The 22,890-nt window shown below is 50.2% G+C and overlaps 1 protein-coding gene across 1 annotated transcript in view; it reads left to right on the top strand.

Annotated features, from left to right (window-relative positions):
- The window catches only part of PKP1 (plakophilin 1), a 46,933-nt gene extending 41,384 nt beyond the window's left edge, over positions 1-5,549 (top strand). The window contains exons 11-14 of the mRNA XM_035010356.1: positions 177-363; positions 967-1,051; positions 4,076-4,182; positions 5,367-5,549. Coding sequence (XP_034866247.1) covers positions 177-363; positions 967-1,051; positions 4,076-4,150 — 347 coding nt within the window. The 3' untranslated portion in view covers positions 4,151-4,182; positions 5,367-5,549. The remainder of the gene's footprint in view (positions 1-176; positions 364-966; positions 1,052-4,075; positions 4,183-5,366) is intronic.
- The last annotated feature ends 17,341 nt before the right edge of the window (positions 5,550-22,890 follow it).

Genomic DNA, 22,890 nt, shown 5'->3' with positions numbered 1-22,890 from the left:
GCAGAGGTCCCATCTGGGTCCCAAGCCCTGGGTTGGAGCTAGAATGGAGCCTTGAGGGGTCACCTGTCTAGGAACCTGGTTGAGGGCAGTCCGGGACTATGGCCCCAGAGGGAGCCCCTCAGCCCCTCTCTCCCTCGGTCATCTGAGCCTGTGCTCTCCACTCCTTTCTCTCGCAGGGAACCAAGTGTTCCCAGAGGTGACCAGGCTCCTCACCAGTCACACTGGGAACACCAGCAACTCAGAAGACATCCTGTCCTCGGCCTGCTACACTGTGAGGAACCTGATGGCCTCCCAGCCTCAGATGGCCAAGCAGTACTTCACCAGCAGCATGGTCAACAACGTCATCAACCTGTACCGCAGCAGGTGGGCGGGGAAGCGGGCGGTCTCCTCCCCACCTCACCCCCACACCGCCTCACCCCCGCCCCATGCTAAGCACGACTCCCTGCGAAGTCTCAGAGGTGCGGCAGAAGCAGTACCCGGTACAGAGAGGAGAGCCAGGGCAGGAGAGGCTTGGATGCAGAGAAGTTCCCGAAGCCAAGAGCACTGTAGGGATGAATCCAGCAGCCAGGCCCTCGGGCTGCACAAACAGGGCAGAGGTGGTGCATTCTCCGCTGTGGGTCACCAGGGGACACTGGGTCCTTAGAGGGTCAGCAGGAGGCATGGAGCAGCAGACCCCGCTGTGCGGGAACTTTATTCTGCTCCATGGGGCTTTCTCCTCCCAGAACAAGGGCTGGGCGACCTTCGCCCTCACAGCCCCCAAGGAGAATCCTAGGACACTTCTAAGTGGGCAGGGCCGTGGGGTCATGCCCACTGCGCAGAGTGACCAGCCCGATGGGGCTCCTCTCTCATGCACCCCTGGGGCCTCCCCACGTCTCTAAGACCTGAGGTGAGGGGAGGAGGGAGGAGGGTGCTCATTCTCATGTCTCCCCGAGTCTCACCCCACAAATGAACTTCCTGCCTGCCCAGTGCCTCACCCAAGGCTGCAGAAGCTGCCCGCCTCCTCCTGTCTGACATGTGGTCCAGCAAGGAACTGCAGGGCGTCCTCAGACAGGTAAGGGCCCGCACTGTTGACCCCTGCCCATGAGGTTCTCCTGTACTTGCCCTGCACAGAATCAAGTCCGAGTGGGGCAAGGAAAGAGAAGCAGAATGGCCCACCCCACCCCATGGCGGGGACTGAGCCGCACTCCAGACAGAGAGAGTCAGAGCTGAGAGACCAATGTGCGTGACGATGAATGTGATCACACTCTGAGCAAATCTCTCGGCTAGAATTCTGGGGAGGTGCCAAGTGCATGGAGGGCAGAGGGAATCAAGGTAATGTGTGAGAGGCCTGGGGGGATCCTTTAGGAACAAACTGAAAAACGGGGTGGGCAAAAGGCACAGAATTCATTTGAGGGCGTGATGTGCTCTGTGGCTTCAGAGGTAGGTTTGGGCTAGATTACAAACCCCTTTAATCTCTGTGAGAGTTTGCCCTTGGCCCCAGGGAGCCATTGAGGGCTTTAGGTAGAGAGTGTCATGATTAAAGCAATACTTGGATACAGGGGCAGGGCCCAGGGAACTGAGAGGTGCTGGGGCAGCTGCATCTGTCAAGTGGCGACCCTGGCTCCTCTCTGTCCTCAGTGCCTCCCAACCTCGTCAAACACAAAGTCCTACCCCAGGTCTTAGTTTACCAAACCTCTCCACACTGGCCTCTCCCGCTCCTGCGGCCGCCGTTCTTTAGACAGAGATGTTGGCAGTGATGAGGCCGGACCAAGGACAGGACGCGGAAGAGACAGACTGGTCAGACTGACCATGCTCGAGTGCAAGCCTGGAGACACTGTGGCCACATTAGCAGAAATAGATCGGTTGGGAAGAGGCCAGGTAGGCCTTGTAGGGAGAGGGAGAGCAGTCCCGATTTCAGGAGGTCAAGTCTGAGGGGATTGGATTGGGGTGCGGGTGTGGGACCTGAGGAGAGAGGCCAGGCTGCCACATAGACGGGAACATTGGGCAGGTAGAAGCCCCGAGAGCAGGCAGGACCACCATGGGGCACAGGTGTGTGGGAGAGTCTTGGAGGATAAAGGCAGAAGCATGGAGAAGACCCTCAGCTGGGGGCCAAGGAGAGCAAAGGGCCAGGGAGCCAGAAGACGCTGTGCCAGCTAGCCAGGAGGGGGCTGCAGCCCGTGCGAGAGGACAAAGCACGGGAGCGGGTAGGCAGCGGTCCCCGGGGCTACTGAGGCAGCAGGGAGGATGGAAACCAGGGAGGCCCCTGGATGAGGCGATCCGGAAGTCCCAGGCCACCTGCAAGAGCACTGCTGGCAAAGCAAGGGGAGCCCTTGGGGCCCCTGCCGTGGGCGAGGAGGGACGGGGAGGGGCGGAGAGCGGCAGAGGGGAGAACCAGTGTGGTCCAGAAAGGAGGGAGACAAAGGCATGGGTAAAAAGACCCCTGTTTAATGACAGAGGGGACCCAAGCATCTCTGTCGTGAGACGAGAAATGGGCAGAGCAGGGGAAAGTGAAGGGGCGGGAGGATGAGGAAGACCACGGAACAGAGGGGGGCGCAGGGGGTCAGGAGTGACCTGATCGGGTAGCAGAGGAGACTTCCCACAGCAGCCCAAGGGGAAGAAGGAGGAACAATTCTAACTCCAGCACAGCAGGGAGATAGGAGGGACCATGGCAGTCAAGGTCGACTGGGGAAGGCTGAAGGCCATGGCCAGTGGTGGCCCATGTCCTCTGGTGGACAGTCCAGTGCTCTTTCCCAGTAACACCACAGTGTGGGTAGGCTTGGCCACGGGGCAGCTGCAGGGGAGGCTCTGTGGAAGGGAGGTGGGTGAAGAGACTGGGTGACAACTTCCTCAAGCTGTTCCATGACAACTTCCTCAAGTGGTCCAGAAGGTTCAGCTCACCCGGGAATACTGACACCACACCCCCCCTAAGGCACCCAGAGAGTCCCCTTGTTAACATTGTTCTGTACAGCACCCGTGGGAACCAGCTTCGCCATCCGGTCCCCATTGCTCCCTCTAGTCCTGCTTGACGAGGGCCATGTTTCTGTCCCCAGAGCACCCGCACACGCACTGCCCACTGGGTCCTTACAACCACCGTGAGGCAGACCATGGGGCTTGTGTCCACCCTGAAGAACAGGACTTTGCCTTGATGCAGTGAGTCATGGCAAGAGCAGGGCTGGGACCCAGGAATTCTCACTCCTGGGCTCTTTCCACCAAATCCAGCCAAGCTCAACAGGAGCAAGCAAGCAAATCTGTGGTGGAAAAACCAACATCATGTGATTCATGCCCAGACCAAGCAGGCCTTGGGCTGTGAACCACCTGGTGTCTGGAGCCCTCATGTTCCCACAGGCCAGTGAGAGCTGACAGATTCTCAGAGCTCTTAGCCGGCACCAGGCGCCCCTTCTGAAGGGCCTCTAGGGCCCATCTGCTGTCCTCATTCACTCCAAAGCATTTATTGAGCACCTGCGGTATGCTGGGAGAAATAGCAGAAACAAGATTCTGTCACTCCTCAGCAGGAGCTCAGGGGCTAGTGGGGCTGCAGGTGGGAGGGCAGACAGGTAAACAGAGCCTACAGCGTGGCAGCTCCTCAGTACCAGCACCAGGCGCCTCTCTGGTATGTGAGAAACGCTGGACGTGTCCTCCTCGCTGCCAAGAGCTCTTGTCAAGGTTTGGGGAAAAAAAAAAAAAAAAAACAGGGACAGTCAGAAGGAAGAAAAACAAACAGCTTTTCTAATCTGACTTTGGTTATTGTTCTGTTTAAAGAGTAATGACTACGAGCTTAAATCCTTATGCCTTAATTCAGATTTCTGCAGATCCACATAGGAAATTCAGAAGCGCTGGTGGAAGCCAGACACGCTTTACTAACCTGGGCATATCCACGGCCTTATGTTTGGTTGCGCATTTAATCAGGCCAGGTTTAGCCCTGACACACATATATAATGAATCCAGAGGGCTATGGCTCAAGCCCGAGGCCACTCTGGGAGGGCAGGGTCTGGTTCAAGCCCAAGGCCACTCTGGGAAGCCAGTGTCTGGCCCTGTGGGAAGTCCCACAGTTTCGTCCTAGAGTATTTCACGCAGCTGCTGTTTCTTCCCCCTGCAGCACGGCTTGGATAGGAACATGCTGGGAACCTTAGCCGGGCCCAACAGCCTCAGGAACTTCACCTCCCGATTCTAAGAAGGGGCTGCCCAAGCAAGTACAGATTGCAGGTAAGAATCGGCCCCCCCAGGGCAGAGGCACGTCCAGGACCCCTGCAGCTGCCTCAGCTGGTCTCAGAGGGAGAGGCCAGGCCTGTGTTCCGCAGGGCACAGAAGCATCCTTCAACCTGGCAGATGGCCTGACCGTGGCCGACGCAAGGCCTGTGAGGACAGCCATATAGGCTACTTGGCCACAGGACATTAGGGATGGGCAGTGTCCTGATAGCATCAGCAGGCCAGAGGTCTGGGCAGAACTTCCAGGTACAGCTGTGTAGGTTATGCACTGCACAACCTAGGTGGTGCCGTTCACATGGACTATGGTATGAATGCCCCCCCTGCCCCCGCAGTGATACAATATGTCATTCTGGGTTTGCACACCTACAGCTCACTTTCTTATCCTTTTTATAATTCACTTTCCAGTCTGCACATGCCTAATGTGGCTAAGCTTATTTCTAGCTGATGATTCCAGGGACCGAAAACTCAGAACCAGTATCTATGACAAAGGCCTGCAAGCCTTAGCTTCCAGTAGAATCACCTGGGCTGCTTCCTAAAACACACACTCCTGGCCCCAACCCCAGCAGATCTGACTCCGGAGCACTGGAGTGGAAAGTGCATTATTAAACAAGCATCCCAAGTGTTTCTGAGGCAGGTGACATCATTAACCTTCCCTAGCGGGTCACCAGAGGTGGCCCTGCTGTGGAGCCATCTGCAAAGAGCCAGGGGTGAGGACAGGGTCTCCTGAGCTGAAGGGGGCTCCTTAGCACCCTGGTTATCTGCCGGCATGCCAATACCTGAGGAGGGGCCTGGTCGGGGAGAGGCTGAAACTCCAGTCCAGGTGAAGATAGATAAAACGTCAGACACCTTCTCCTGACAGAAAAGCTTCAACAACATGAGTGTGGACAAAGAGAGAAGACAAAAGTCAATAGCTTCTCAACGAGGGAAGTCTGGACCCTCAGCACCGTGCGGGGCACCGTGCTCACCAAACAGGGTGGGCATAGGGGGAGGGACAAAGCTGACAAGCTTCTGGCTCAGCAAGAGTGACCTACAAATGTGTCAGGGGCGACTCGGAATGCCCTCGCCAGCCAGGGGGCACATCTATGCGGACATGGGTGGAAAGGGGGGGCAGTATTGGCTAGACCTCCTGGTGTGGGGGTGTCTCCCCAGAAATGCTAACCAGATGACCTCTCCTTTTCCAGAAATGATGTGATCCAGCTGAGAAGACCTCAGGCCTTGCTGGAGGGGTGATTCTGCCCACCCTGTGCAGTGTTTGGAAAAGTTCAAATGCAACTGAAAGCAAACCTGAAAACTGTGGATGATGGAAATATTTTTAGATTTTTTTTTTCCTTGGGGGAACTGGCAGGCAAGGGGGGTTGGGAAGGGTGGGGGGGGGACTTTTCTTGAGTTAAAGGGGCTTATGTTTCATGTCAATACTTCTTTCGCTGAGAAATGGTATATATATATGTATAGGGTAAGTGTGTGTGTGAGCGCACGCGCACGCATGCTTGTGCATGAGTGCCTAAAAGTGTGACCACAAACTGCAAAAAGCTAAATAAGCTGTTTCTGCAGCTCGTGAGGTGGTAAAAAGGACTCTCACTCTCCCACGTTTCCCACACGACCTGTGCTTTTTGTTTAGCAGCCTGTAGTTCCCAAAATATGTCATGCCAGGGCAGGGGACCCGTACCAGGGTCAAGTCCACAAGAAACCTTGCGAGGGAACCATCCCCCGGGCGAGGGTAGTGGGGAGGTGGGAGGGGAGAGTAACTGGGGCTCGGGCCAACCTACCCCCCGTAAGAGGCAGCTTTGCAGGAAGGGAGGCTGGCAGGGCTGCTGAGGTTCAGTGTATCTCATGGGAAACTTTAGTTGTCTGATCATGCCTCCCTTCCCGCAGGGCCACAGGACCTGGGGCTGGACAGGGTTGGGGCTCCAGGGGACGGGCAAGGACAGTCATGCTTGCTTTGCTATCTGAAGTCTGCTCTGGGCTGCAGGAGCCAGAGAGATGGGGCTGGCCATGCTCTTGGGCTGCATACCCGTCAGAGGAGGCTCAGCCTGGAAAGCCCCTGCCTTCAGGGGCTTGTCATCTATTTATTTCAGGAGAAAGAAGGCAAAATGGTGCTCAAAGCCAAAGAGCTGTTTGGGGAATGGCTGTTTGGTCTTCACATTCCCAGTGGTGAGGGGGACAGCTGGGGCCCCGGTAGGACGGTGGCCATTTGGAAATTAACCAGGAGGATACTTCCTTGCTAAGACTCAAGAGAGGGAGGGTTCTGGGTCTCAGGAGACTTGGAAGATGGGAATTTGGATAGAACAGGAAAGGGAGCTGTCACTTCAGGGCACCAACAAGCTCCAGCTCCAGCCCCAGCCGGAGGCCAACCCCACCTTACCCTGAAAACCAGCCATCCTGTCTCCACTCTGTCTTAGGGAAAACCACAGAGGATGTGATATAAGAGGCTTGTCAGGGGCACCAGCCACACCCAAGACCCCAGACTCGTGTGCATTTCAGAGGAGAGGAAGTAGGAGGACCTCAGGAGAGCCTCATGGAAAAGCTCGCTGTAAATAGCCCTTAGTATACACTGTAAGATAGAGCAGAACGTGGGTTCCCAAGGCTTCCTGATGTCTGCCTCTGCCACCCGCACCAACATTGTTGGTGCCAGCTAGGAATTGGCTCCCTGGTCCACAGGCTTCTCTAGAAGAATAAGAGGAGCTCCTCACTCTTCATTCGTCCTCATCCTCCTCCCAGGCCCCCTGCCCCCCACCCCGCTCTACCCCCCCATCCAACCCACTTCTTACCTCAGCAGTCAGAACAGAAAAGTACCCTTCTGGATGATGGATGTGCCTGTTAAGACATGTGACAGACTGGGGCCAGCCCTGTGATGATGGGCCATTTAATCAGTGTCCCCCACTGCTGTGGGTCCGTGATGCCCTCCCCCCTTGTTGCTCATGATGGAAGGTCTCTTCCTGACTCCCTCTCTCTCAGGGGCCACGTGGGAGCGTGGTCCCACCAGGCTGTCCTGGGTGTAGGTTCCAGGATGACTCCTCTGCCGATCACCAGGGCTCAGAGGAATTCATTTCTTAAAAAAAATACATATGGAGCACCAGGATGTGCCAGGCAGTGTTATAAGCACAAGGATACATCCGTGAACCAAACAGACCACTGCCCCGTCCTCATGCAGCTTACATCCTCAGAGAAGAAGGAGGAGACACGGGATGCTTGGCTTTGGGGGTCCCCCCAGTGTGAGAGGATTGTCCAATCCAGTCAGGACAAGAGAGAAATAGCCCACTACCAGTGAGGCTGTGGCTTTCAGCCCCTCACCCCCAGGGAGGTGCCCCTTCCCTTAGCCCTGCCCTCACTTCCTGCCACTTCTCTGCTGGATTTCTGTCACCAGCCGGGGTGAAGAGCCAGGTGGGCCCAGCCCTCTGCCTTGGGGAACGGTGGGCTGGATGGACAGTTAGGCCAGGCCTGATTTTGTAACCTCTTTTGTGCTTTCTTCAGCCCGCCAGCTGGGCCCGTCACCCGGGCCTCGGACCCGTGGCCTTTGGAAGAGGCAACGCTGAGAGAGTCCTGAGGAGGCATTTCCCAAAGACAGGGAGGAAGGGGTTTGCTGAGGCCCACACTGGCCTCATGCTACCAGGGCTGACACCCCAAACAAGACATTCCAATTTGGGGCCAATGGGGAAGGACAAAGACCACTCAGTCTCTGCCTTTCCCTGCCCTGACCCCAGGATCTCTTGTGCTTCAGACAGATCTGGTCATTGGCCACCAGCAGCCTGTCCAGTGGGGGCCAGATCAGCATCGCAGACCCCACGCTTCCCCTAGTGATGCAGTGAAGGGTTTTCTCCAGACACGTGGGGACAGTGATGTTCTCTCTTGTCCACCCCAGAGCCTGGCTGAAAGGTGGGATGGCCAGGATGAGGAAGGCTGGAGGATGGGATGGGCAGGGGGAGATGAGCCGAGGGAAGCCCGGGAGATGATGCTGGAGGTACCCTGGAGCCCCTCTGGAGCCCAGCCTTCCATTTGCCCCATGTTTGTATAAGAACCTTGTGCTGGCCAGGCCCAGTTTCCCTGTGTGATGCACTATGTATTTGCTTTTGTGGAAATATAGGAAATCAATAAATTGCTGGCATTTCTGTGAACTTTTTTGAGCAGTGGATTATTTGGGGGTACCACTGAGGAAAGCAGAGCTGCGCACTCCCTTCCAGGCTCTCCTCTTACTGAGCCTGCGCCAGGCTAGGACTGAGCACCACCTGAGGGAGACGGGCACCACCACGCATAAGCACCTGCTCCGTGTCCGCACATCTGAGCCCCACAGTGACTAGATGACGCCAGCATTGATGCCCTCATCTGACAAATAAGTGAGACTTAAGGAGAGAGCGAATGTGCCCGATGTCACCGAGCTTGGAGAGGGAAAAGGCACCCCACGTGTGAATGCACCAGGCAGAGCACTTGTAGGGAAAGAAACGTCAAGGACATAAGGGGATCCCATGTTTACTGAAAGTGTATCTTACCTGCGTCCTGTATGAGGTACTTAGAGCATCACAAAAGCAGAGGAGGTGATGGGCCCCAGCCACAAGAGGGACATACAGGACAAGACGCACACGGGGAACTTCCTAAGACACAGGTGGTAAATTCCAAGTGGTGGCCTGGACAGGCCATCACTGCATGTCAGGGCCATCTGGGTGGAGAAGGTTGAGAAAGCTGAGGGAAAGCCTAAAGATGAACTTTTCCCAGCTCGGGAGGGTGGTGCCTGGCACGGCCTCTCTACAGAGCCGTGGCCCTGACTTTCTGGGTCATCTCTCGATTGGGTAATGGTCAGAGTGTCTAGGGAGGACAGGCTGGCTCTCAGCCCAGGGGGAGGAAGGTGGCCTGTCTGTGACCCAGATTGTTAATATACTGCGTCTGGGGCCCCTGAAAATGTCTTGAGACCTGAAAACATGTATTGGCTCTGAAATGCGAGCTCAGATTACAAATTCAAAATCAAGAAATGTCGGATGGTTAAGCTTTCCTTACAATAGCGCAGACAGACAGACAAACACACAACTTACATGTGTATTGCTCTATAAATCTTTGCTAACCGAACACCCCACGCAACCAGCACCCAGATCAAGAACTAAATGTTACCAGTGCCCGAAGGGCTGTGCCTGTAAATAGCCCCACTCCCCAAGGGTCACCACGATCCGAACTGGTAACACCACACAGTAATTTTGCCTGTTCGGCACTTTATATAAATGGAGTCAGGATGTCGCTTGCTGTGTCTGGCTTCCCCAGCTCATGGGCGTGACATCCATTTGTTACCGGTGTATATCACTTTCACGGCCGTGAACGTGGTAGTCCAACGTGGGACAATGCTGCAAAGCAAAATGCGGTCTGACACCACCATCGTGGTTACAGCTAGAATTTCTAAGTATTCGGCAACAATGGGTGGATTAGCCGTCTCACTTCCCCCAGAGTTCCCACGTGTGGTGTGATCACTGGGAAATTAAAACTAACAGCAAAGAAATGTCACTTGATGTGAGTGTGGGTGCATCTAATGTGTAGGAGTGGCAAAGGGCTACAAAGGTCCTCAATCAGCCATCCCTGGCCAAGAGGGTGGTGGGCCTTTCTGGCCCCTCAGACGACTAGCGTATGAGCATGGGAGGACCTTGGGGTCTAGGAGCAGAGGACAGGACCAAAGTGGGAGGCACCAGGAGCAGCTGGAAGCCTAGATGGTACCAAAGGAAAGGTCCCAGGGTCCCACAAAGCAGAGTCTCCCAGACCCCCACGGCCAGGCTGCTCAAGTCTATCTGTCCCTGAGCCTGGAAGCCATTTCCTCCTGCCCCTTTGCAGCTGGCCTGGCCCAGGACCCGGATCCCGCCGGTAGTCCAAGCTACTCTAGAGACAAAGCAGTCTTTGTGCATCACTTCTTAAAATGCAGTGCATTCTGTTGCCCAACACGGTCAGAGAAAGAGTGAACAGAAGTTGTTAATACAAACAATAGTCTTTTTACTTGAGGGACCAAAAAATAACCCCTTTACCTTTCAAAGCCTTAAGGTATTCATTTTCTGTTTTGAGCTTTACCTCATTCTAGTGAGACAAGCAGAGCTCAGAGTATTACATTCCAGTGTACAGATTAAAAGAGAAATTGCCTTTCCCAGACTCACATTGCAAGTGTGTGGCAGAACCAAGGCTGAGACCCAAGCATGCTGTGTCCCAGCCCAAGTATACTCTGATCGACTCACAGGAGCCTTCCCAGCTGTTGGGGCCCTAGAACATGGTAAGACAGCCCTGATACAAAGGCAGTAAGGTACACAATTCAACCCAGTGGTTTAGAAGCTCACACTACCTTGAGGCATGCTAACATTGCACATCTTATGAGCGTGGGTTGCTGTGCAGACATGCTGATGAGTAGAAAGTCATGATTTGTGGAATATCGGATATCAGAAACCACCGTGAAGATCATCTAGTCCGGGGCCACCTGGTTTGGTGGGTCAGAATATGGGGCTAATGAACCCCCCAAGAGCCCCAATGACTCCAGCAGGCATGCCCCACCCTAACTGGTCATCCTTCAGACACCTGCCACGAGTCGGCAGAGTACAAATGTCACTGAGTAGTGTGTCAGCCTGCTCAGGGGAGTATGTCAAAGCTGATGAGCCCCACTGATGGCAGATCAGCAGACATATTCCATATAAGAAAGGGCTGCATGCTCCCAATGTTCCAGACCCATCAGTCGACCATTAAGAAGTTTCATGACTGGTGAATTAAATTAAAAAACATTTCCATATTAATCAAGTGGTTCAAATCTCGAGGCCGTAATCCAACCCTCTCTACACAAAGCCATTAAAATCCTGTTCTCTACACCTCACTCAGAAAGGAAGCTTCAACCAGGCCTCCAAGGCCAGTGGGGCCCAGGTGTGTCATTCTGGATCTTCCCAAGCTCACAGTCCTGCGTTCTGGGGCCCAAAGTTTTCCTGGAGGACAGCTGGGCCGTGGGCACAGGTGTAGACCTGGAGAGGAGTAACCACGTATTAATTATGTAATTATGTTTAGTCTTTTTTTTTCTTTTTTTTTTTTAAAGATTTTATTTATTTATTTGAGAGAGGGAATGAGATAGAGAGCATGAGAGGGGGGAAGGTCAGAGAGAGAGGCAGACTCCCTGCTGAGCAGGGAGCCCGATGTGGGACTCGATCCCGGGACTCCAGGATCATGACCTGAGTCGAAGGCAGTCGCTTAACCAACTGAGCCACCCAGGCGCCCTATGTTTAGTCTTCATATCGATGCCACAAAGCAGGTTTGACCATTCCCATTTCACAGATAATGAAACTTTGGTTCAGAGAGGCCTCATTATTTATGCAGGGTCACACAGCTAGTAAGTGATGGACTCAGAATCTGAACCAAGTCTGAAGCCAAGGCTGCTCTTCTCTCCGTTTGGCTGGAACTGCCTTTAGACAGCCCCTGCCAACAGTTAGGCTGACATCTCAGCTGCCCTCTCGGGACCTCCCTTTGACTGTAGAGCCCCCTGGGAGCCCCTGTAACCTGGGTCAGAGACTAGAGCAAGACCCGGTGCCCTGGACACATACTGTTCGCTTGGTGTTGTTTTTTTGGGTTTTGTGGTGTTTTTTTGTAATTCAAGAAACATCTGGGTAAAAAATTCTTGTCCTCCAAAAAGGCTCTTGAGACAAAACTAGGAGTCAAACCCCGCCTCCCCCGCCCTGCGACCTCACTGGCTTCTCCAAGCTGATAAAAGCCATTTCGCAGACAAGGGGCCAGTTCTGACTCTGAAAGAAGCGCTTCTTGCCCAACCTCTCCGTTTTCCTTTTGCCAGCCCAGAGCTGGCCCCACCTGGCCCCTGTGCCTGCCTGAGTTTGGGTCCCCGCTGCGGGCAGAGCCTTTACTCTTGGCCTCAACAAACCAGAGCTCCCGGATGGCTGGACAGTTCGGCAGGCTGTAGAGGGGGACCTGTAGCCTCCCCACCCCGAGCCAGGGGCCGGAAGGCGGGCTGGCAGGAAGCGGGACTGAGGGGGCACCCTGGCCTCACCATCCAGCAGCCGGGACCCACCCTTTGGAACTGGCCCGTGTCAGTCTCAGGCTGTAGAGTTGGAAGGGTCTTCAGGATTCCCCTTGTCGGGTGATTTTCACACTTTTTCAGCCACAGAATCCTTTAGGTGAATGGCATCTAACATGGAAGCCTGAAACCAATAGGTAAGATCAAAGCAGCCTTGCTGAAAGAGTTTAGGGGCAGGAGCTCCAACTGCCCAACCCCCTTCTTCCCAGGAGGGCGATCCTCAGAACCCCAGGTTCCAAGGAGTTGGAAAATCTCCGGTCTAGTCCAGCCCCCTTGTTTTGCAGGTGAGGAAACGGAGACCCAGGCGGGGCCACACAGCAGCTCTAGGGTCTAGAGCTCGGGTTTCTTGAATGGCAGGCCAGATCCCTTCTCCTACACCGCCCTCGCCTCCTGCACTGGACCAGGCGTACGTTCTGGTGCTCCCCACCCCCACCCCCTGGTGCTCTGCTGGAGCCCAGCATAACACTCACCACCCTGGCTAATTGTTGTAGCCCATCATCTCTACCTTCACGTGACTGTGAGCTCCCTGAGGGCGGTGATCCCCGCAGTACCTGGCACAGAGAAGAGGCTAGAGAGCACCCCCCCACAGGCACGCGCACACACACACACAGAGCACCTGGCACTATGTTGGCATAGAGCAGAGTCTTTGGTGTTAGTGCCGCTGTATGATTAAGTAGGACCTTTCTTAGAGTCCCAGCATTGGTGACCAGGATGCAGCAGGGGACAAATTGATGCCAAGAGCCCCACATCCTAAAGAGGGTCTAGAATAATTGGAGCCAGACACCAGACATCTCTGAGCAAAGATGTGAGAGCTTTTAAACCATTAAGACTAGATGAGATGGGGCGCCTGGGTGGCTCAGTTGGTTAAGCGACTGCCTTCGGCTCAGGTCATGATCCCGGAGTCCTGGGATCGAGCCCCACGTCGAGCCCCATGTCGGGCTCCCAGCTCCGCGGGGAGCCTGCTTCTCCCTCTGACCCTCTCCCCTCTCATGCTGTTTCTCTCTTGCTCACTCTCTAATAAATAAATAAATAAAATATTTTAAAAAAATTTAAAAATTTAAAAAAGACTGGATGAGATGACCAAGGGAATGAGTGTAGATAGAAAAGAGAAGAGGTGGGGCACCTGGTGGCTCAATCGGTTAAGCGTCCGACTCTTGATCTCACCTCAGGTCTTTTTTTTTTTTTTTTTAAGATTTATTAATTTATTTATTTAGAGAGAGCCCTGACTTCACAACCCAGAGATCAGGACTTTCTGACCTTTCTTTAATGTTTGTTTTCTATTTCATTAGTTTCTGCTCTTTTGTTGTTTCCTTTCTTCCACTTCCTTGGAATTTATTTTGCTTTGCTTTTCTAGATTCATAAAGCGGAAATTTAGGTCATTGATTTTATGCCTTTCAAGCACTTAAAGTTCCCTCTAAAAACTGTGTCAGCTGCAAATTTTAACATACTGTAGTTTCATTATCCATTAGTTAAAAATATTTTCTAAATTCTCTTGTGAATTTTTTGACCCATGTGTTATTTAATTTCAAATATTTGAAAGTTGCTACATATTTTCTTTTTATTTCTAATTTAATTCCATTATACACAGAGAACACATTCTGCATAATTTCAGTCCTTTTAAATTTGTTGTGATTTGTTTCATGGCCCAGCATATAGTTTTAGTGACTGTACCATGTGCACTTGAAAGATGTGTATTCTGCAGTTGTTGGGTATAATATTTGCTTATTACATCTTCCTGACAAATGGACCCTTTTGTCATTATGACATGTCCTTCTCTGTTTTTGTTAATAATTTTTGTTTCTATACCTACTATATTTGATATCAACATAGCCTCTACAGTCTTCCTATGGTTACTGTTTGCATTCTATACCTTTTTCCATTTTTTAACTTTCACTTTATCTGTGTCTTTCTTAATTTTTAATTTAACTTTATTTTATTTTTAAGTAAACTCTATGCCCAATATGGGACTTAAACTCAAGACCCTGAGATCAAGAGTCCCACACTCTACTGACTGAGCCAGCCAGGCGCCCTTCTGTGTCTTTATTTTAATATGCAACTATTGTAAATAGCAAATAGTTAGGACTCACTCTTACTTTTATTCATTCTGACAATCTGAATTTTAAATGGAGTGTTCAATCAATTTACATTTAACGTCATTGTTTATACGGTTGAATTTAAATCTACCATTTTATTATTTGTTTTCTGATTGTCAAATCTCTTTTGGGTCCTCTATTTTTCCTTTCTTTCCTTCTATTGGCTAATTAAATAGTTTAAGAATTCCATTTTATCAATTGGCTTTTTGGCTATACCTTTCGCATTTTTTTGTGACTGCTCTAGAGATGACAGTATTTATCCTTAAACTTTACCTGCTTCAAGTTAATATTGTGCCATTTCAAGTAAAATGTCAGAATCTTGCAACCACATAGGCCCATTTGCCACATCCTTCCTTTATGCTATATTTGTTCTATGTGTTAAACCTCCATATACTATAAATCCCACAAAAAAGTAATAATTTTTGCTCTAAAACATCTCATGTATTTGAAAGAAATTAAAAGAAAAATCGTCTTTAATATTTATCATTTCTGATGCTTTTCATGTCTGTTTCCGTCTGGTATTATTTCCCTTCAGTCTGAAGAACTTCTTTTAGCATTTATTGTGCAGGGCTGATGGCGATGGAGTCTCTCTCTTTTTTTTTTTTTTAAGATTTTATTTATTTATTTGACAGAGAGAGAGAGAGACAGCGAGAGAGGGAACACAAGCAGGGGGAGTGGAAGAGGGAGAAGCAGGCTTCCCGCTGAGCAGGGAGCCCGAAGTGGGGCTCGATCCCAGGACCCCGGGATCATGACCTGAGCCGAAGGCAGATACTTAATGACTGAGCCACCCAGGCGCCCTGCTGATGAAGTCTCTTATTTTACATTTATCTTTAAATGTCTTTATATTACCTTTATTCTTGAAGGATTATTTCTCTGGATATAGGATTCTGGTTGATGGTATCTTTTTTTCTCTCATCACTTTAAAGATGCTGTTCCACTATTTTCTGGCCTCCATCATGTCTGACGAGAATCTAGCATCACGCATATTACTGTTCCCTGTATGTATCATATCATTTTTCTCAGCCTTGCTATCCAGATTTTCTCTTACCTTTGGCTTTGGGTGATTTAACTATAATGTGCCTAAGCATGGTTTTCTTTGACTATATCATGCTTGGGGTGTGCTAAGCCTGTTGAATCTATACATTACATCTTTCACCATGTTTAGGGAAATTTGGGCCGTTATTTCCTCAATTATTTTTATGTTTCCATTTTCTCTGTCCTCTCAGAGTGGGACTCCAATTACCTGTATGTTAATAGGTCTTTATATATTTTCCCACAGATCATCGAGTGTCTGTCTATTTTTATTCTCTGTTCTTCAGATTAGTTCATTTTTATTGACCTATCTTCAAGTCCACTGACAATTTTTCCCATCATTGTAAATGTGCTGTTGAGTTCATCCAGTAAATTTTTATTTTACATACTATATTTTTCAGTCTTAGAATTTCCATTTGGTGCTATTTAATACTCTGTATTTCTTTGATAATATTTCCTACTAATTTTCTATTTATTCATTATTTACAAGTATATTTTCCTTTATATCTTTGAGCAAAGTTATAATCTTTGCTTCAAAATCTTTGTCTGCTGGGGCACCTAGGTGTCTGCCTCAGTCAGTTGAACAACCAACCTTGACTTTGGCTCAGGTTGTCATCTCAGGATTGTGAGACAGGACCCCATGTCAGGCTCCACACTCAGTGAGGAGTATGCTTGGGATTCTCTCTCTCCCTCTCCCTCTGCCCCTCCCCCAGCTCACTCTATCTCTCTCTAAATACAAAAATAAATCTTTTTTAAAAATTAAAAAATTAAATCTTTATCTGCTTTCATGATCAGTCTCCATTTATTGCCTTTTCTTTCAAGTATAGGTTACATTTTCTTATTTCTTATTCTGTTAGTAAATTTGGGTTGCATTCTGGACATTATGAATGATAAATTGTATAGCTTCTAGATTGTGTTATATTCCTTTGAAGAAAATTAATTTTTTTAAGCAGGAAATTAACTGGCTGAACTCAAACTTCCTTTGTGGTAGCAGCAGCTAAAATTTCTGTTCGGTTCACTTAGTTTTGTTGGTCTGTTTGGATTCTTTTCTACATATGCATAATTCAAAGGTCACCTAGAGGTTTGGGCAGTTTATATTCAGAATTTGTGGGACTCTCTCTGTGACTCTCCTTTCAATATTTCCCTTCTCCACTTTCCAACTGCCTCAAACTCTTGCCTCTAATCCTTCAATCCAGTAAGACTATGAGCTTCTACTCAAGTTTTGACAGCCTGAATGGAGCCAATTACAGCCAGCCATTGGCAGAAAAGCTATAAAAGTAGAAAACTTACCCAATGCATTGTTATTCTTCTGAGTGCCAACTCCCCTGAATTTTCTGACTGCTTTTTGGCTATGCTTTAATACCCTCATGTAGTTACTTTTCATATTTTGTGCAGTTTTAAGCTATTATCTGTAAGAAAGATGATTTGATGGGCTCTACTCCACCATCACTGAAAATGGAAACTTCTGACCATCAAATTTAGTGACATGAAAGCCATTGGTGCCTTGATAAGAGCAATTTTGGTTACATGGTAAGAGCAGAAACTTGACTAGAGTGGGTTCATGAGAAAATGGAAAGAATGAAATTACAGATAGTAAATATTTACAGTTTCATGAGTAGTTTTGTTGTAAAGGGAAAGAGAAATCAAGTGGTTCCTGGAGGTCGATGTGGTATCAAGAGAGGCCATTTTGTAAGATAAAAGCATGTCTTCTATGCTGATGAGAATAATCCAGCAGAGAAGGAAAAGTTGATGATACAGAAAAAGGGAAGAATTGCTGGAATGATGTTCTTGAACAGACGAGAGAAGATAGGACATGCATAAGTGGAGGAATTGGCTTTGGATAGATTGTGGACAGTTCGTCTATACTCGCTGAGGAAGGTGGGTGGGTAGATGTGGTGGAGCAGGCCAGTTGGAGTTCTCTTTGTTTTGCTTCCATGTTCTCAGTGAGATAGGAAGCCCAATTATCATCTAAGAGTGAGGATAGAGGAGGATGTGTTAGATACTTGGGAGAGGGGGAGGAGGATCAAACAGTTTTCTAGGAAAGTAGAAGAACTAAGGAACTAACAAAATATAGTAGGAATGCTGGGCAGCGCTAAGAACTCTCTTGAGGTCGGCGTCACGAATTTAAAAGGAGTCAGCATAGGCCTGGATCTTTCTCCACCCACATTTTGCTACCACACAGGTGCAGGTGTAGAATAGGTGAAGAGTATTTAACCAGAGATTTTTCCAAGAAGGTACGATGAGGCAAGAGAGGAGTAAGGGCGATAAGGCTGCATGCAAAAGAATGATTAGAGATGGGCCAAGAGAGGATGCAGAGAAAGGGGGACCCGCCTACACTGTTGGTGGGAATGCAAGCTGGTGCAGCCACTCTGGAAAACATTATGGAGGTTCTATAAAAAGTTGAAAATAGAGCTACCCTACAACCCAGCAATTGCACTACTGGATATTTACCGCAAAGATACAAATGTAGTGATCCAAAGGGGGACATGCACCCCAATGTTTATAGCAGCAATGTCCACAATAGCCAAACTGTGGAAAGAGCCTAGATGTCCATCAACAGATGAATGGATAAAGAAGATGTGGTATATATGGACGCCTGGGTGGCTCAGTTGGTTAAGCGACTGCCTTCGGCTCAGGTCATGATCCTGGAGTCCCAGGATCGAGTCCCGCATCGGGCTCCCTGCTCAGCAGGAGTCTGCTTCTCCCTCTGACCCTCTCCCCTCTCATGCGCTCTCTCTCTCTCTCTCAAATAAATAAATAAATAATCTTAAAAAAAAAAAGAAAATGTGGTATATATATACAATGGAGTATTATGCAGCCATCAAAAAAATGAAATCTTGCCATTTGCAATGATGTGGATGGAACTAGAGGGTATTATGCTAAGTGAAATAAGTCAATCAGAGAAGGACAATTATCATATGATCTCATTGATATGAGGAATTTGAGAAACCAGAGAGACGACCATAGGGGAAGGGAGGGAAAAATAAAACAAGATGAAACCAGAGGGGGAGACAAACCATAAGAGACTCTTAATCTCAGGAAACAAACAGGATTGCTGGAGTGGAGGAGGGTGGGAGGGATGGGGTGGCTGGGTGATGGACATTGGGGAGGGTATGTGCTATGGTGAGCGCTGTGAATTGTGTAAGACTGATGAATCACAGACCTGTACCCCTGAAACAAATAATACATTATGTTAATAAAAAGAATTAAAAAAAAAAAAAGATATGGGCCAAGAACTTTAAACTGGGCAAGTAAGGGGAGAACATGAGGGGTTTGAGAGCTAGTTGAAATTAAGGCGACAGAATGAATGTATTATAGGGTCTGAAGAATTATGAGTCAGAGGACTTGAGGGAGTGAGCTGAAAGTTAGGAAGTTGCAGTCACAGAGCATGTTGCTTAAAATGGAAAAGATGCAAAAATTGTCATCATTGGTAACAATAAGATTAGCTGACCATGGGAGTGAGTAGTTAGATAGGATAGAGGAAAAATCATCGGTGGACAGGAGATCAAGGAACCAAGAGGCCAGGTTATTGGAAGGATCATACTCCTGGACACTGAAATCACCAAGAATTAAAACAGAATTCATACTGAGAACGTGATGGCGGACTGGAGCTGAAGTCTTCAGGGGAATGAGGGGAATGGCCGGGGGGTCTATAGGTGACTGCCCCAGTGGGTAGTAGCTGCACAGGGTGGTATGTTTAACTAAACTGAAGTAAAGGTCCAAGGCAGCCCCAGACTTTCCTCTCTCCTGGATTCCACCTATAGTAGTTTCTAGTCAATGCGCAAGTGTCTTCCGGTGATAAAGAAGAGCTCTCCCCCAAATTCTCTAAGGTAACCCAAGAACAAACCACTGTTTGAGATTACAGTGAGAAGAGATCCACATTTCACTGCTGGTGGGTCTGAGCCCTGTGGGTCCAAGTGCCCGGCTGGTGGGCACACTAACTCACCCATGGGTTAGGGGGCTGGTGCAGGAAGGCCATGGGTGGGGGCTGGTGCAGGAAGCACAGCAAACGTACTTCATTGTCAACCTACCAGGTTATCTTGAGAGGAGAGTTGCAAAGTTTGGCAGAGGGGCGTGGGATGGAGCAAGAGATGTAGGCGTGAGAGAGGGAGGAGGAGGAGAGGGTCTGGGGCTTTGCTAGAAAGCCAGGACATTGCGTCTGCCTCTGTTGCTCATTCAGAGGAAACTGAGGCACCAGGATGGGAGAACCCCAGTAGCAAACCTCAGACCTCTTGTGGCTACCTTGAGAGCTCCTTCCCAGCTTCCCAGCACCTCCCTGGGCCTTCCTTTCTCTACTCAGGGCTCCACCAAGCTTAAAACGAGCCTGAGCCACACATATTTCGGGTTGTTTGCTTTTGAGAAACAAAAGACAAAGGCTAATGAAATCACCAACTACCCAGTCATCCAAGCAAGAAACTCTAGTAGCCTCGTCTTTAATCCTTCCTTTCTCATTCGGGTACCAAGTCCTTAACGGTGTTGAGATGTCACCTCGTCTCCATACCCATAAACTGGGCCCCCTACAAGCCTGGTCTTGACCATTTCAAGACACCAGTGCCTCCAGTTGCCCCCCTCCTTGCTCTCCCGACCCACCTCCCAGCCACCAGAGTACCACCACTGGCGCAACCGCTGAAAGCAATGCTGACAAAAGCCTTCCTCTGCGTAAAAGCATCTGTCAGCTCCCAGTCTTCTGCAGCTAGAATTCTTAGGCTGTCACCCAAGGCTTTCCCCGGCTGGCCCCAGTCCACCCTGTCTGTCTCCGGCTCCTTCCCATCCACTTACTCTCTGTACTCCACCCATGCGAGGCATCTCCCAGACACCACGTGCCTGTTTAATCCCATTGTCTTTGTGTTGTTTCTTCTGCCCAGTGTGCCCTCGCCCTAGCTCTGCCATCAAAACCCTGTTTGTCCTTTGAGACCCAACTCACATGTCCTTCCCTCTGCTGGACCTGCATGTTTGCACCTGCACAGAGGCCCCCATCGGGTCTTGACTTGCACATGGTTCTATTTTCACCCTCCCTGGAACGTGGAGTTCCTTGTGGGCAGCAACAGTGACTTACTCATTTTTGTGTCCTTACTCAACACCTAGCACGGTGTCCAGCAGAGAGCGTGCGCTCCAGCATGCATGGACGCCAAACTGAAGAGGACTCTGGGTTCATCTCCTGTTGCACGGATCTTAAAAGCCTCCCAGGCCTCCCTCCCCACTATCTGATCTTGAAGGTCCACACGCGCAGCCTCCAAGTTGGCTGAGCACCCTCTGAGCCCCTCAGGGAGAGACTACTCAAAGCTGCCCTGGCTGTTAGAGGCGTCCCTCCCGTGGCTTCTCCTCCCTGGCCCTTTGCTTTCCTCACTGGGGCCATGGAGAACAGATCTAATCTCTCTGCCTCGGGACAGTTGTCTCAATATCTCAAAAAGGCTATCCTGTGCCTCTGAGTTGTCTCATACCCAGGCTAAACGTTCTCAGGTTCTTCAGACTTTGCTTATAGGGCATGGTTTGGTGTCCCTTCACTGTCTCGGTCACCCTCCTGAATACCTCTCAGGTTATCATCATCCCTCTTAAGAACTGGGGCTCTGAATGGGGCCTCGGACATCAGATGTGGCCCAAGTGGTACCAAGACCAGTGGAATGGGGCCTCTCCAATTTGGGGCATACATGTCTAGTCTACTCTGTCACCCAGCCCCGAAATCGCTGGGTTCCTGGCCTCTTTGAGCTCCCATCCCTTGGAAACTCATCTTTTTTGACTGCAGGGGGCCCAGGCCTGTGGTGGATCCTACTCTGAGCTTCCTCAGAGACGTGGGTCTCATAAGGAGTAAGGAAACAGGGCATGTGCCTTTCAGTATTTGGAAATGGAATTCTCCAGTGTGGACAGATCCAGCTTTGGAATAAATTTATTCTCAGGTAATTTAGTTCTAGCTGGGGAAGCGGTCAGAAGCCACAAAAAGTGATGTCTCAATATAATTGTCAGGAAATCCCAGCTCTGCCACAGAGCCAATGGATGGCCTGGGGAAAGCCTCCTCACCCATTCCCTTTCCACTAAACTGAGGCGTCTAGGGTCCTGCGCAGTTCTGCCTCTCTGTGCTGATACCTGATGCCTCTCAGAGCATCAGGGTTCCTCAAGACCACTTTCTCCGTGCCCCCCAGTTCCTTGGGGCCTCCATGAACTCCAGACCTTGGCCCCAGCCTGCCCCAGCTCCCTGGCAGGGGCTGGGGAGCCCAAACTCTGGCATTCCCGGACAGATTCCCACACCCTCCCTGCCTTGGCCTCCTCAGCCACACTGTGCTTGTGCAGGAGGCCGGGAGGCCGAAGAAGCCGGTGAGTCAGGCTGTCAGAACTGGCCCCGCCAGTTCCACGTTCCATCTAACCACTGTGTCAGCAAAAGCCCAGGCCAGGTTTGGGCTAGAAACCTCTTCCAGCTGCTGCCACACATTCTCCAGGTGGACAAGGCGTGGAGCTTTCCTGCAGAAGTCCAGGCCAGCTGCTGGATTTGCCAAAGCCCTTCTCTCCCTTCCTCTCCCTTCAGGAGGGAGTCACACCTTCTTTTATAATGGCCATTAGGCCCATGGGAACAGCCTTTTCCCTGCGGCAGGGACAGGACTCCAGCGCCAGACGAGGCTGGTGGACTGGGGCGACACCAGCATTTGAGACTCAAAACAAAAGCGGGTGAGAACAACGGCCCCATAGATTCTGGGCGAGGTGACACTGCCTATACCCACTTGACTACTGCCCAGAAGGGGCGTTGAGGGAGAAGCTCCACCGGACCACCACTCGTGGCTTCTCACCTCAGAATGTGGGGGCAAGGGACCCCTTAGCACCAGAGAGCCTCACATAAGGACTTCAGGGTTTGTGTGTCTGTGTGCGTATGAGTGTGTGTGAGTGCGCATGTAGAAGGGAATAAGGCTAGCATTTCCCGAAGTTATTCCCACAGGACATTCATAGATGCTAAGTGAGAGGAGAAGTCTACGTTTTAGAAACTCTGGGCTAAATGAAGTTAAACGGTTTTGTTTTACTCCTATTTCCCAGAAGCATTAATATGCTAATGTGTGTCCCGGCAGAGAGAGGACAGGAGAAAGAGAGAGGAAGTGGGGATGACAGGAAGCCCATCCTGAACTTGTTTCATGGAAGAACACTTTTTTTTTTTTTTTAAGATTTTGTTTATTTATTTGACAGACAGAGACACAGCGAGAGAGGGAACACAAGCAGGGGGAGTGGGAGAGGGAGAAGCAGGCTTCCTGCTGAGCAGGGAGCCCGATGCGGGGCTCGATCCCAGGACCCTGGGATCATGACCTGAGCTGAAGGCAGACGCTTAACGACTGAGCCACCCAGGCGCCACCATGGAAGAACACTTCTTGACAAAATACCTAAGTTCTGGAGAGCCAGTCTGGGGGTAACTCAGATTGGTTAAGCTGACTTTCAACGGCCCTTCTGGAACAGTAAATGGCAAACCAGATGAGCGCAGCCTGGGAAAGACCTGTGTCTCAGCTAACCAAGGGTCAGGGGTAATTCTGGTGTGTCCAGCCTTCAGCCAGCTGGAGAGGCTGGTGGGAAGGCCATTCGAAAAATAGTTTT

This window comes from Mirounga leonina, unplaced genomic scaffold (genome assembly GCF_011800145.1).
Source record: "Mirounga leonina isolate KUSES-001 unplaced genomic scaffold, KU_Mleo_1.0 Mir_154, whole genome shotgun sequence".
In the NCBI taxonomy this organism is placed as follows: Eukaryota; Metazoa; Chordata; class Mammalia; order Carnivora; family Phocidae; genus Mirounga; species Mirounga leonina.
The sequence above is the reverse complement of the archived record's forward strand: the minus strand, read 5'-3'. Positions and strand labels throughout refer to the sequence as shown.